Source organism: Tiliqua scincoides, chromosome 1, assembly GCF_035046505.1.
Source record: "Tiliqua scincoides isolate rTilSci1 chromosome 1, rTilSci1.hap2, whole genome shotgun sequence".
In the NCBI taxonomy this organism is placed as follows: domain Eukaryota; kingdom Metazoa; phylum Chordata; class Lepidosauria; order Squamata; family Scincidae; genus Tiliqua; species Tiliqua scincoides.
The window spans coordinates 60,115,760-60,130,884 of record NC_089821.1 but is presented as its reverse complement, the minus strand read 5'-3'; the positions used below and the strand labels follow the sequence as shown (position 1 = coordinate 60,130,884).

The 15,125-nt window shown below is 39.2% G+C and overlaps 1 protein-coding gene across 1 annotated transcript in view; it reads left to right on the top strand.

The window, feature by feature from the left end:
* Positions 1–3,341: 3,341 nt before the first annotated feature.
* The window catches only part of LRRC56 (leucine rich repeat containing 56), a 40,466-nt gene continuing 28,682 nt past the window's right edge, over positions 3,342–15,125 (top strand). The window contains exons 1-3 of the mRNA XM_066619567.1: positions 3,342–3,497; positions 8,075–8,162; positions 9,583–9,643. Of these exons, the coding sequence (XP_066475664.1) occupies positions 3,342–3,497; positions 8,075–8,162; positions 9,583–9,643 (305 nt within the window). The remainder of the gene's footprint in view (positions 3,498–8,074; positions 8,163–9,582; positions 9,644–15,125) is intronic.

Here is a 15,125-nt window from a genome sequence, read left to right as displayed (position 1 = left end):
AAGCTGGCTGATAGTGAGAATCCGTTAGGGTCTTTAATGTCCAAATTTTGCTGCTGTTTTTCAGTTGTCTGAAAACAAAGAAGTTATTTGGTACTGATTCAATTAGAGCCCGTTTTGCATCTTACAGAGAGATAGATAATTGATATACTGAGACTTTTGGAAGTTAAAAAATAAAGATAAGGGAATTACTTTTTAAAATTAAAACCATGAGAACTTTATCTTTTTTCTTTAAATCTATGGTGGTTCCTACATTGTGAAATAATACTTGAAATGTTAGGCAAAGTACTTTGCAAAAATTTTATTAAAAAATAAATCCAGAAAACATTCTTTATTTCAATATTTCTTTTCTTTTTATCCCGCTTTCCTACAGAAAATTGCCCTCTTCCTTCAGATTTGCATTCCTCAGTGTTTTTCTTCTCCAGGTGGTATCTTGCAGGGTAATCTGCAAAGAAAAGTTACAGTAGGTTCTTCACCCAATATGTGAACTCATCTTCCTTTCAGTTTTGCATCTGTATGAGAGACATACATTCTGTTAAAATGTTAGGTCAGCTGTTAGTCCCATTCACTATATTTCAGAATGTTTGCCTTAAAAAATTGTTTTTATTAAGCTGGGTGTGTTAACCCATTTAATAGTTCTTTTTTTGTTTTTAAAGAACCGTTTAAAGAACCATTGGAAAACTACTCTAAGACTGGATAGGGAGAAATATCTTGGAGATCACAGATGCTGCCAGTTTGCACTCACCATAACCAGATATTATTAGAAGCATTCAGAACTGTGTTTTTCCCCTTGGCTCTTAATCCTGGAAAGAGAGAAAGAGGTTCATTTGTGCTGAACATGGACACGTTGCTTCTAACCAGTCCCATGGCTCAACAGACATTATGCTTCTCTTTGCCCTTTTACATACTCAATAATTTTTAAGGGTTGACAAATGCAGCACTTTTAATAATTAGATGGTCCAGCAAGATACAACACAAGATGTGTTATCCGTTCTGTGACCACAGTGAGATCAGTTTAGATATACTATTGCATAGCGAAAATAAAAATTGTCATTACAAAGTTGACAAAAAAGATAGAATTAAGAATCAAATCAGAGCCACTATCTAAATTGCAGAATTTCATGCTTAATAGGCTTGCCTGTTAATTTTTAATTCGTTTCTCTAAGTCTTTCCAGAAATGCAGTGAATTCATGGAACTTTCCCAATTCATTGATCTTTAATAGTTCCAAATCCTTCTTCCCTGCCTCTTTACAGTTTAATAATTTTGCTAGAGTTATGTATTATGATAAATTTTTACATGTTTAGAGGGTTGTACTTTCACAACCTACGATAAAAAGTTTGTTCTTGCCTTCAAAAAGTCAGCTTGTTAAACATACACCCCAGATTCTTCCATCTGTGCTTGAGACTGTATAGTCGTAGTGAAAGGGGGAAAGTAATCTCTACATAACCCATTGTATGAATGGACCTTTGTGTAGCTGATGTGTATCACTGAATTTCCAACTGTGCTGCTTTTTAGAATTGTTCACTGCTACTTTTATTATTGCATGTTCAGTTTTGAAAACAGTTTGCTATTTTTCACTCAAGTGGTTTTATCTGGCCATGAAAATATTGTTCTCCTTGCTAATTCAGTTCTGCAAGAATTACAAGTAGCAGATCAATATTGGGAAGTATCACTTCAGACATTAAACCACAAATTGATCTTCTTGTCAAATCATAAGTAAGTGCTACTTCAACACATGTTTCAGAGATGAGGATATTTTGTAATGCAATAGCTGTGTACAGGATTGGTGAGATAAAACACTTTAGTTTGCAAGTGGTGCTTAACTCTTTGAGAGTGTTCGGCTATTCATGTGTTTATACTGTTGTATTTTGTGGTGGCATTGTTAGCAGATCTGAAGGAATCAATCAGTCTCATGCACAGCAAAGTTGAGTTTTGCTAAGAACTTTTATTAGAGAATGTTTCAATTTTACAAGCAGAAAAACGACTGGGGAAAGAACTGCAGCAATTGTTATACAGGGAGAAACAACAAGATAGCAAAAAGAAGCCAGTGCAGGTCCAACCAAAGCAGGAGAGAGCAACTAAATATATAATAGCTTCCCCTACTGGTCGGAATTAATGTGTATACCCATACCCACTGGTACTGTACCTGTACAGTACAGGTTTAGCTCACATGTTCTCACTCTTCCAAAAGGTATAGCATAATGGTAAAGTATATCTTCTGAATAAGTAACTCAAAGCATTTAGGTATCCAGTAGGTGGATCTTACGCCTGTATCTGTGTTCCCGTATAAGCCTTTAAATTTTCTAAATGGTCTCAAACAGCTTTAATTTTTCTTCCAGCTAAGGAAAGGTTGGGTACTACATTCCTTTCTTGGCTGAATATAGTTGATAAGTCACTTAATGTAACTTGTTTGTTCATTCATCTGATGAAGTAAACTATAGACCACTAACAGCTCGTTACTCAGCTCCTTACCTTTAGCACGATGTTAACCATAATGTTAAGCGTCTAGGTTCAACTTTTGAACAAGTTTATTACCAACAATGTGTTAGATGCCCCTTTAATAGTCTTGCAGCGCGATCCTATCCTCCCCCTCCTACGGATGCAGTCATGCCAAAAACAGGTACACTGTATCCAGCAGAGGGGGAGGGTAGATTGGGAGGCTTTAGAGGCAAAAAGGGATTTAAATCCCCTTTACACCTCTGTACACCTCCCTCTCCACAATTAATCAGAGTTCTTTGTCAAAGTGATCTTAACAAATATTAGAAGATGGAAGCTACAGCAAACACACATAATATAATAATAATAATAATATACAGTATTTATATACCGCCTTTCTTGGTCTTTATTCAAGACTTTATTCAAGGCGGTTTACATAGGCAGGCTTATTAAATCCACGCAGGGATTTTTACAAATTGAAAGAAGGTTCTTTCTTTCAAGAACCACTACATTCAAGGTGTTACACTCCGATCTGGTTTAACATTCTGGCCTCCATCCTCCCACGCTCCGAGCAGATGGAACAGCTCAGCTGCAGCTTGCCAGCTGCTTCAAGGTCGCACGGTGCCGGTGGCCTCGAACTGGCGACTTTGTGGATGTTAATCTTCAGGCAAATGGAGGCTCTACCCTCTAGACCGACCTCCTAAACCATTATAGACATTGGTTTAATGTTATATTTTTTTTAGCAGTATTCCTGCAGAAACTTTAGCAGCACCCCAGATAGTATCAGCCTAACTTTTAGAACAGAGAATGTATACTGGAAGTGAAGAACTAGTACTTGTTCTTGTGTTTAATATTTAGGGTATCTATAGTAATAATAATAAATATTATGTGTTTAGAGTATTTTGAGATGGAGCTAAACTGGAAATTAGACAGAATCCCAAGACCTGGTTCAGCTACAATTCGGGTCACTGATTTGGGTTGGCAAGGCTTCCTCAATCCCAGTCCATCAACTAAAGATGATGAAGATCTACTTGTGGATGAATATCTTTCTCCCAATAAATTGGTAAGCTGTGTTTTTGTAGATATGTTAAAAATGGCAAATCTAGAATGTAAACAATTGTATTAGTCTTGCTAATAAATACAGTGGACCCCCACTTTACAATGGTAACATGTTTGAGAGACACTATTGTTTTGTGAAAATATTGTAATGTGAACTCAATAACACATTGTTTTTTGGTAATTCATTCCAAGACTTCAGAAGTTGAAGTTTATGCCACAAAACTAAGCTATTTTCCTCTCTGAAAGATTATTTAAAATTTGTCTACTGTGTTCATTGCAGGCCATGGGTATTGGTTTACACAATGTTGTGACTATAAAACACAAATTACAAGGCTGTATCTTTTACAACGGATAGTTCCCAAACTGGTGGGTTGTGACCCACCAGCCAGGGATTGCTCTGGTGCTGGCCTCTTAAGGATCAGGGAAGACTAAAGGCAGCAACACAATCACCAGGATCGTGCTGCTGCTGGGGGTGAAAAGGGGGTATTTTAACTTAAGTATTGCAGCACCAGCCTCCACGGACTCCATGCCCCTGCAGGGCTCCCCAAGATTCTGAATTGCTAAAAATAGAGATCATGACCCACTTCTGGTTTGTGATGGCTTATCTATCGCCCTCATGGTCCTGTTGGCAGCAATCATGAGCTCATTGTAAAGAGAATAACTTATCATATAGAGAACCTTGTTTTACTAATGAAGAATTCATTGTAAAATGATTTGATTGTAAAAGAACTCATTGTAAAGTGAGGGCCCATTGTTGCATTACTAGTATAGCATGTGGAGAGCCACTGTGGTATAGTGATTAGAGAGTTGCACTATGACTGGGGAGATCCAAGGTCAATTTCCTACTCAACTGTGAAGCTTGTTGGATGAACTTGAGACAATCACACTTTCTCACCCTAACCTACTTCATACTTTGTTGTGAGGATAAAATGGGTGTGTGTGGGGAGAACCATGTATGTTGCCCTGAGGTTCTTGGAGAAAGTGCTGATATAAATATCTGGGAAAAGTATAAACAGCTAGAACTACCTCAGATGTTTTGGTTACTTCTCAGCCTCTTCTCTTTACAAATATGACCACATGAAGTAATATAAGACATTTATTGTACCTGTTTAGTACACTGATTTTTCATTTTAATATCAAAAGGGTTTGAAAAAATAGGGTATATTTGAAATTTCAAATGTAATATTCATTAGTGAAAGAAGCAGATATATTAAAAAATGATCTTTATGTATGGGGCAGACACTTGGCATATGCAAATGACTTTATTGTCATTCAAGAGAGATTCCTTTGGCCTGGTATTATCAGCCTTGAATGCCAGTGGTTCTCTGGTGTCTCAAGCACTTTTCTCTGGGCTTACTGCCTGATGTATATTAAATGGAAACATCACTAAGATAAGGCACCCCCCTCTTCCACCGTCCATTATTCTACCAAGAGACCACCCATTTCCTTTTCTATGTTTAGCAAAGTGCCTAAAATTTCATACTTCTAATTCATTTATTTAAAAGATATTTCTTATCTATTCCCCTACAATGGAGCACCAAAGGTGGCACGCAACCAATGCAAAATATAAATACAATAAAATCACAATAAAAGCAATACAATAATAATTTAAATAATTAAATTTGTATTGGCAAAATTTAATATGCTGTAGCTGCTTGTAAGAGAATGTGGATCAATTCCCTTGTGATTTATACCATTCTTATGTTGTAGCATGCATTATTTACTTGGCTACTAATTAAGAGTTGAGAAAGGCCTGAGGTGTGCTGGAAATGGCTTGCTTTTTGTGGTAGGGGGATGGCTAGGTGTCGTTTGATAGGATGAGGATAGCTGGGAAATGGATGGCAACGACCATTGTATATGGCACTCTCTGTGGGATAGGAGCTTCAATAAGGTTGCATGTGCTTTTTTAATTTTATTTTTCGCTCTCTTTGTATGGCAACTGAAGAAAATGATATTTTTTTCTCTTGACTTCGAATTAAGCCATTTCTGTCCACCATTGCATTTATGCAACAGAGATCAAATGTGTATACTTGAAATGGGTTAAGTTTGTGATTTGACAGAACAGCCTTTTCTTTGAAACAGTGTGCCTCTGTCAATAGTAGACCTTCTTTGACTAAAGAAACAGCTGAAATTCCCAGCAAGGGTTATGATATTTTAAAAAGTACAGTAGAGTGAATATATTTATTAAGCTGGGAATTGCTTTTAAGGTAGTAATATTTTATTGTGAAATGTGCAGTGCACATGACTTATCAGAATATCCCAAGTCTCCCTCCTATGCAAACCGATGATGAAAGAGCAAATGTTTGAATGATCCCTCCAAAATGCTTCCTTATACATGCAAAACATGTAAAGAAAAAACTAACCTAGACCATACTGTCTTACATACTAGTTTTATATGCATAAGGAGCATTTTACATTGGGGAGCAGTTAAACGTTCAGTCCCCTATCTGCAGTCTGTAATGTGAAGCTGAACAAGAGGGAGATATTAGGTCAGGCTTCTAGTTTTAGTTCTAATTGTAACCCTTCAAGATGCCATGTGCCAAAACAGCTGTAATGAAGTACAGGTCCAGCCTTGTTATACATGGATTTGACTCAACAAATGATTTGTTGATTTGACAAATGGCCCCTGCAAATGAGAAGGAATGTGCTGATCCCTGGATAAGGGGAAAAATGCACCCCTCTAAAATCACAGTTTAAAAAACTGCTTACTACTGTTGCAGAGAGACAGTCATACAAGTGATTACAGGTATAACCTATGTATCCACAGATTTTTCTAACTCAAAGCTGATGAGACGGGCCTTTTAAATTAAAGGAAAACAGTCGTTTAATAATACCAAAGAGGGCAGCCGACTGACAATCCATCAGTCATTCTCTCTGCAGGCTTCACTCCTCCCTCCCCCCTGAGCATGTGAAAGAAGGCTAAATGGCAGCGATTATCACCTTCTCCATTCTTTCCCTCTTGCTGGGGCTCCTGGTGAAGGGAGAGATTGCTGCCTCCTAGTAAAGCCTAAGTGCTGTTTAACAATTGATTAGAAACACATTTTCGTTATGTCTTTTCAGTGCTTCCATTTTTTTTAATGATTCAGCAGCAGAAAATTATTTTCTTAAGTCGACATATTGATACTCTTAATAGTTCAAATATCTGGGAGCAGTTTTTGTCTTCTGTCAGTTCAAAAAACAAGATAATTCATTCCAAATTGTGGCTGTGCCTGACTTTTTTCTTTCAACACATTAGTAGTCCAAAAATTAAGGTGCTCAGATTGGCAGAGCTTTACAACTTCCTGTCCTCCTCCACCAACCCCATCCATAGTGTCCCTTCCCTGATTTACTACTTGCCATTACATTTGATTTATTAGAACAAATAATTAACATTTTATGTTTGGATGTATATAATATTTGTAAATTTATTTTTGTTCCTCATGGTTAACTTGGAAAATCTAGAATTATGATTTTTCAATGTTAGGCTTTGTAGAATGAAGGTAGAAGTAGTGCCTTTCTCTGAATAATAGAAACATAAGCTATGATGACTAGGTTGCTGTGGAAGTTGGGTGTGGGTACACAACTGTATTGTGTGATCATCCACAGGGAAAAATAAAATTGGTGGGTCATATCTCTACCATTTAGACCTTTAGTGAATCACTTCCTTATTTCTTGGCAGAGGATTGCTTTTGAATAGTAAGCATTAATGAACTTATTGAGGCGAAAGAGTGAACAAGTACAAAAAAAATGTCAGACTGTTAAGGAGGATTTATGAAAAGGAGATGAGTGGAGGAAATTCTGTTCATTGAGAATCTCTATCTGTTTAGCTGGGTGTGTGCAGTAAGAGTTGCTGCAAAGGTGTTGATGCAACTGAGATTTAAAAAAAATACTGACCAGGAGGGAAATAGCAAGGTGTGGGCACTTTCAGGCTTCCAACTGAATGATATATGTTACACAGATATGGCTTGTGTGTTACCACAGAAGCTATGCACCCATGTGTAGGACCTTTTGGCTGTTGGCTATGGTGTATGCACTGTGCAGGTTGGTACCATAGGGAGATAAGATCTAGAGCCCAATGACCCAATCTTATCCAACGTTCCAATGCTAACGCAGCTGTACCAATGGGGCATGTGCTGCATTGGGAGGGCAGTTGTGGAGGCCTCCTCGAGGTAAAGAAACATTTGTTTCCTCACCTCATGGGTGCATTGCAACTGCATCAGTGCTGGAAAGTTGGATTGGATTGGGCCTCAAGTTGGGGAACTACAATAACATCATGTTTATTGAGGTAATTAGTTACAATAAGCAGGGAATGTGGAAGAACAGGATGTACCATATCACCACTGTCAGTAACTAGCTGACCATATTGCTGTTGCCTCTCGGCAAAGACTGAATAGAGCAGGTAATGGCATTGGCTAGGAATTAACATGCAGATGCTTGAGAAGGAGGCACAACACATTTGTAAAGTTCCAGATCTCTCCTGGAAAGACACTGGGTTTCTATGAGAGAAGCTCAGGGCTGAAGAAGCATGAAATGGATAGTAATCCAGCACATCTTTTCTTACATTTTTACAGTCCCATGCTTGCCTTTTGTTTATTTTTGCAGAGATCACTAACAGGTCTAGATGAGTTGCAGCTAGTGAAGGCCCTGGAGATGCGTGTTGACACAAGAGAGAACAGTCTGGGAAACTTTGGTGAGAAAAGATTTGATTGTGATTGAAACCTCTCACTTTTTCTTAGTTTGGGCTGAAAAAGCTTTGTAATATGAAATGGCATGGAAAAAAGAGCTGTGTCCTTGTATATGTATGTTTTACTCTTCATTTCCAAATGCTGTCTAATCTAGCAGTGTATTGATGGCAAGCTAAAGACACTTTCAAAGAGGAAACAGTTGCTAAAGGCCTTGATAATGCTACAAGTTCTTTATGTGAGAGCCACAAATCAAGTTACCCTCAGTATTCCCTTACTTATTTGATTTTTGTCTTCTGGCAGACACAATAAGTTGATTATGTGTGTCTCAGGATGCTTCGTCTCTGGGTGAGGAAACAGTTTAACAGCAGAACATGATCTTGAATATTTCTAACAAAAGAAAGGCAGTCTTCCTACAAAGTATATAAGTATGGGTGAAAAAATACTTCACCCATCTGGTTCTTCAGTTCCTTCTTTTTAGCACTGACTTGTAACCATAAATACTTTGCTTTCTCATACTGACTGTGTTCCAGAGAAGAATTCTTATAAACCATGCATGAGAGCAATGAGAAAATGCTTAGTATATAATAATAATATGTAATATTTATATAATAATAATTAATAATACAAAAGCTTAGATTTTATTTACCGGTAAGTAGTCAGAACCTGGCCATTTGATTTTTAGTTGTTGTTTCTGTGGGCAGAGCAAATAGCAATATAAGGTCAAAATGAATTCTTCCTCCCCACCCCTCCATGAATCAAGCGGAGTCAAGTTAGCCATTTTCCAAATTTTTGACACTCCAAGCCCAAAAGGTTCGCCATCACTAGATGCAAGATGCAAACTAGGCTAGATGCAAACAATAGTCTTTGAGAGAGTTGAAAGCAGTTTGAGAGAGGCTTTGTTTCCCATTGTATACATCCACACTATTTTTGCCCAGTTGTCATCTTTGGTCAAATATCTTTTGCAAGTTTACAGAGCACAAGCAAGAAACCATTTAACCAGAAGTGAAAGTGGACTTGAGCATACATACCACAAGCAGCAACCCCCTTTTAAGCCTCCTTCAACATGGAAAAAAAATCGCAACATGAAAAAAAACAACTATCCTCTGTTGCCAGCAGAAATAAATATTGTGCACAGGGGATGTTATCAAACAGTTTTTAAAAATGTCAGATATGCAAAATATGATTGGGTATATATAATTATTTCCAGGCAAGCCTTCTGTTAGTATGTATTCTTCATAATTGTGATAGGTCCCAAATTAAACAGGTGGTATCACCGAACCAAACATTATGATGAACAAATATAGTATGTAAGTTGTAGTGTTAGAACAGTTGCAGTTTTACCCCATGGAATAACTCGAGTCATCACGTATGTGACTAGTGTGTTAATCTGCAAATTGTTCTCTCCCCCCCCTCACCATTTCACAGGTGCTTATCTCCCCAATCTAAAACAACTAAAACTGAACAACAGCATACTTACATCTGTGAGGTAAGAAGCTATAAGTTCTTCTGCACATTTTATTTCACTTTTCTCCCTGTAGAACCTCCTACAGTTCCCTACATAAGTTCATGAAATTAGTCTTTATGTTAATTAAAATGTCTTACGATTGCCCAGTTACAAGCACCTTGCAAAACCTCAGGAATTCAGGGAAGCCAGTGCATGGTCCTAGGCAGACATGTCAAAATGATTTCCTTCATAATGCCTTCCTTAGACCCAGTAGAAATAGGATCAGAGGAGTTCAATTTCTGTATGTGCTCAGGCATGTGCACATACCGTTCCAAGAATCAACAACGCAGTTCTGTAAAGTCTTCACACTTTCCCCTGTAATTTTCATTTTCAAAATGTTTTTTCTTTCTAATTTGGAACTTTTGCCAAGGAAGGAAGAAGTTGGTAAAATTTAGATTGTGTCCCTTGTTATCAGGTGGAGTGGGATCATAAAACTTGTTTTGGAATGGGGGGATAGAGGAGGAACGACTGGGGAAAAACAGAGAGTTGCAGAGAACATAGAAGGGCTTCTTCCTGAGCTATGGCAGCTTTTAAATAGAGAACATCTGACTTCTGATGGTGCTTGTTTGTCTTTTAAATTTTCTGCCAAAACTATAAGGGTTGTGAGGATGATCTTGTATCAATGAAAATGGTAGCTATATCTTTCTTTTGTGCCAGGATCTAGGTTTTGCACTACATGGCTAGCTCAGACACATAGAATTCTGGGCCCCTTAAAGTGTGCACCATTTGGTGCACACTACCTTGCAGCCTTATGCTGCTTTCCATGCGTTTTTTGACAGCTGCCAGGCATGTAGATGCTATTAGAAGCCACACCAGGCCTCTTTTTGAATCAGCTGACTTTTTCTGTCTTAGTGAAATGAAATTGCTGGGAATGGGCAAAGGGTAGGTATTAGATCTGGCAGCATTCCCAGAAAGTGGTTGTGCTAGCAGCTGATCAAGGCAAAAGAGATTTAATTGGTTAAGTGCTCCCCATCTCCCCAAGTGGTGGGAAGTCCCAGGGATGCTCTGCATGGTTTTGTTTGTTTTTTATCTCATTATGTCAGTCATATGACTCTCAAAGGCTCTTTTATAAGAGATAAAGCAACATAAAAGTTACAAAAATAGTTTAGTATAAAAATCAATATGGTTTCCTTTGGATGAAAAAGCACTGAAGAGTTGTGATGGTTTTATAATCTTTGTTTTATTTAAAAATAAACAAGCAGATCATACTGGAGGCATATGTGTTCCTTCAGTAGGTAGGCCAAGCTATTAATCCTGCAGCTCTCTGAGGTTGTGCTTATGTTCCAGCTTCCTTTGGATTTTTTCCCCCAAATATTACCTGCAAACTGCTTTTCTTTGCTGTTTCACACTTCAAATCAATGATCTCAGACCGCATCTTCTGCAGGTAGGTTGTCCATTTGGGGAAAACATCTCCCTGAGCATTAGCTCCCATTGAGGGAATTTTGGCTGGTAATCTCCAACTACTTGCCATTAGCCTAGCAAGAGCTTTTCATTTAAGAAAATTGAAATTTTTAACAGCCTAAGGGCCCAATTCTATTATTACCCTCTTCTGCCAATGCAGTGGCACCAAAATGCCACAAGCTGCATCTTGTAGTGGGGGTCAGTCCAGGATGTCTCTTCTGGGTAAGGGAATTATTGTTCCCTTACCTGGGGATAAGCCTCAATGGCACAGGGGTTGTACTCGGATCTGTGCTCGCTAAATAACTGGCACAAGTCTGCATGGACCTGCACTGTGGGTTCAGGTCTGTGAAAGGGGTTAGGATTTGGAGGCCACCACTGCCAAACCCAACCCGTCACTGCCCCATTCCGCCCCGTCCCCATTCTGCCCTTTCCCTACGCTTCCCACCTCCTCCACCAACTTACCTCCATTGTTGGCTTTGCACTGCTCTTGCACACTTCCCACTGGCACTCCATCAGCACAGAGCTTCACACACTGTCAGAGCACCTTTTATGGCTGGCGCTGACTTCTTTATGGCAGTCAGCACCAGTGGAAGAGGAACACTGCCAGCAGCTGGTGAATCTGGATTGGGCCATAACTCTCCAAAGAACAGTGTATTTCTCAAAAGTGTATTTTTGGTATCGGCTTTATCACTCTGATACCCATTAAAGGACAGTTCAGAAATGGGATGCTATCACAAAAGCTGGTGATGTTTTAAAAGTGAACGTTAAACAGTAATTTTTGCGTGTAATCCTTTGCTTTCAGTCATTGTTCATATCTACTCAGTTATTTGTTTCTGTCTTCATTTGCATTAACCTGCTTTGAATGAGATGTAGACTTAAAAGAAAATGGAATGAAGTGCAAGGCCAGGAAAGAGAAAATTGACTTGATCAATTTTTTAATTGTTCTGTTGCAGACAAATGGTAGCATTTCTCAACACAACATATAGTAGAATTTTCTGACACAAGGTATTGTGAAGGCCCCTCACTTTGATACCTTATAAAAAAGATCAGACAAAATTTATTGAGGTTAGGTCTGTAAATAATCATTTGTCTTGGTGGCCTGGTTAGTCAGGAACATGGCAGGAGCTGTGTTGAAAGCTCTGGATCAGGAAACCGTGGTGGTCAGAGAAGACCTTCAGAACCCCGGACAAGTCCCAAGGAGTACATCATTTGTTCCCATGTGTGTTTGGTGTTAACTGTGCTCTTGTACTCTCATGGTCTGAGTACTTGTCTAGAACTTGGCCCTCTGGAGAAGAGAGACTTAAAGTGGCAACCCAGAACTCAGTTTCCTCTCCACAATCTCTTGTTGACTATGTTTCCTGCATTGACAAATGGACCCTGTGGAGCATGAAGCCCATGTTGGCAAGGATGTTGGTCCCATCACGTTGGGGTTTGCAGTCTCTGGGTCAAACTGCCTCTTGTTGGTAGACTGGGGGTCTGTGTCCAGTCCAGTGCTATCACAGTCTGTCTTTCGTGATTCAGCTGGCCCTCTGTTGCTTGTAGTCAGTTCCATAGCAAAATGGAATCTCCATGTTCAGAGCAGTATCCTCTAAATACAAAGTGTTGGTTTCAGGGTAGCGCTGTTTCCTTCATGTTCTGTTTGTAAGTTCCCAGAGGCATCTGGCCAATTATTGTTTTAAACAACTAGATGGATCAATGAAACAGAATCTTTGCTAATTCTTTTCTTTTAGAAACAAAAACAACCTATTGGTTTGCATCTAGTGCAAAAAAAGCTTAACACATTTCCATCCATGTAAAGATGTAATTTTTGAAAATGCTTGATTTTAATGCAGGCTTGTAACAAGCCATTTGCCGAGTTGCTTCAGACAACTAGTCAGATTGCCTCCAGACAACTGGTCAGGGAAGATTTTGTAAATGGTAAGAGTTGCCTCTTATTTTAATATTAGGTTGTTTACTATGCCATGACTAAGGGCCCAATCCTATCCAGCTTTCCAGTGCTGATGCAGCCCGGAGGTAAGGGAACAAACATTATCTTACTATGGGGAGGCCTCCATGACTGTACCCTCCCCATTGCAGGATGCAGCACAAGCCCAGTTGGCACGGCTGCATCGATGCTGGAAGGTTGGATAGGATTGGGCCCTGACAGAGGTATTTGTCGGTAGGTGGGCCGGCTAATAAAGTTTGTAGACTTCTTTTCAAGACTGTAAATGTTTGCTATGTACTAGAATTTCAGGTAAGATAGATGCAGCTTGTTTGTTTTTGTGGCCTTCACAATGCAGTTTTTTGAAGCTGAGGAACTGTGTGGGTAGAAATATGTTGATGAAGATTGTCAGTGGTCCAGCCTCCTTTTTAACAAGTTTAGCTTCCCTGAGTTTTAATCGCCTGCTGCCAGTACTAAAAAGCTGGCAGGAAAGAGGCCAGTTTGGGGAGCATTCAGTCATTCCATGATGGTCTGTGTTGTGCAGCCTTTTCCCCATTGTCCAGTCACACTCCCACTGAGAGAATTAGTACTGCAGCAAGAGGCTTCACTCCCAAGAACATTCACCCTACCAGAAGCTAAGTTTGGCAAGCCAGTGAATGGCAGCGCAGTCTGGTGTAAGTGAAGTTCCACCTTGCTTTCAATCATCAGAGGACTGTGCAAACAGCACCTAGAGTCAGAAGAAGCCAGCCATTTCAGCATGGTGGAAAGTACCTTTTTTAAAGAGCTGAGGATTTAAAACATAATGCAGAAGCCCTGTGGTGTTCACGTTGGCCTAACTGGTAGTTTCTGGATTTTGAGCGTCTGCATTTCTAACTTGTTCTCCCAAAACTGAACCTTCACTGTGCATGGGTGGTTTTGGTGCTGCTCTGAATTTTTGTGTCTAAAAATATCACATACATTTATTGTCTTAGGAAGATGTAGGTGCTACTGAAGAAAGTGGCAGCAATAATCAAGGTTTCTTGGTGGAGTAACACATTACATGCACTGCTGTTCAATGTGGTGATGAATTGCAGGAACCCTCCTGTGTTATAATACATAATGCAGCCCATTGACCTTAGGACTGAATCTGGTCACATGCTATTGGCAGGCACAGCTGTACCAAAGGAGAAGGCCTTTGAGTCAATGTGGGAAATGCCTTCTCTAGTAAGCGGCAGTAATTGTGAATCTACCACTTGAAAGATCTTGCGTGGGATTCTAGGCTCGTTGTGCTCTTTAATCTCTCAATTTAAAGATCAGATAGTTCAAGTCTATAGTGTTCTATGGAAGAAGTTTACTTTGCTAGTAGTGAGGCAGAATAAGAACAGCCCTGCTGGATCAGGCCATAGGCCCATCTAGTCCAGCTACCTGTATCTCACAATAGCCCACCAAATGCCTCAGGAAGCACACAAGACAACAAGAGACCTGCATCCTGGTGCCCTCCCTTGCCTCTGGTATCCTGAAGCTTGGGTCAGCAGAGCTCATGTGCTTTCAATTGCAGTCGTATCAAAGTCTGTTAATATTTGCATGTTGTTTGAAGGGTAACAAGCTACAGGTTTATTTCTCAAATATCTAGTTGTGGGCTCACTTCTTTCTGTGTGATCAATGGGGAAAATATACACACAGCATGTGATGAAAAGGTATTGCTTTAGGTCCTTGTTAATTGCCTACTTTACACTTATTTTATGAGGCTTTTACTTTGCTGCTTCCATCTATTTTTCTTCAGCAAATAATCTCTGATTTATGAAGTAATAATTGAGGGAGAAACATAGAACACTCTCTGAAGAGAGCAAGTTAAAAAACTATCTTTTCCTCTTCCAAGATGACATATGTTGCTTGTCTTCCTAATGATTCTGGCAGAAAGGGCTATATTTCAAAACTAATGGGGTATTTGTTCTAGTTTGGCTAGCAGCCACTGTTTTTAATCTAATTGCTTCTGCTTTCTAATTTCAGGGATGAGTAAAAGGATATATGTTAAAACCTAGATAAATACTTTCTTAAAAGGCAGCCTGTTCTATTAAATGCAGCTTCTGTAGACGTAATTTGGGCATAAGCAGTCGTCCCCAGTTGCTAAGTGATCACTCCTTTTTAAAGGTATCACAAAGC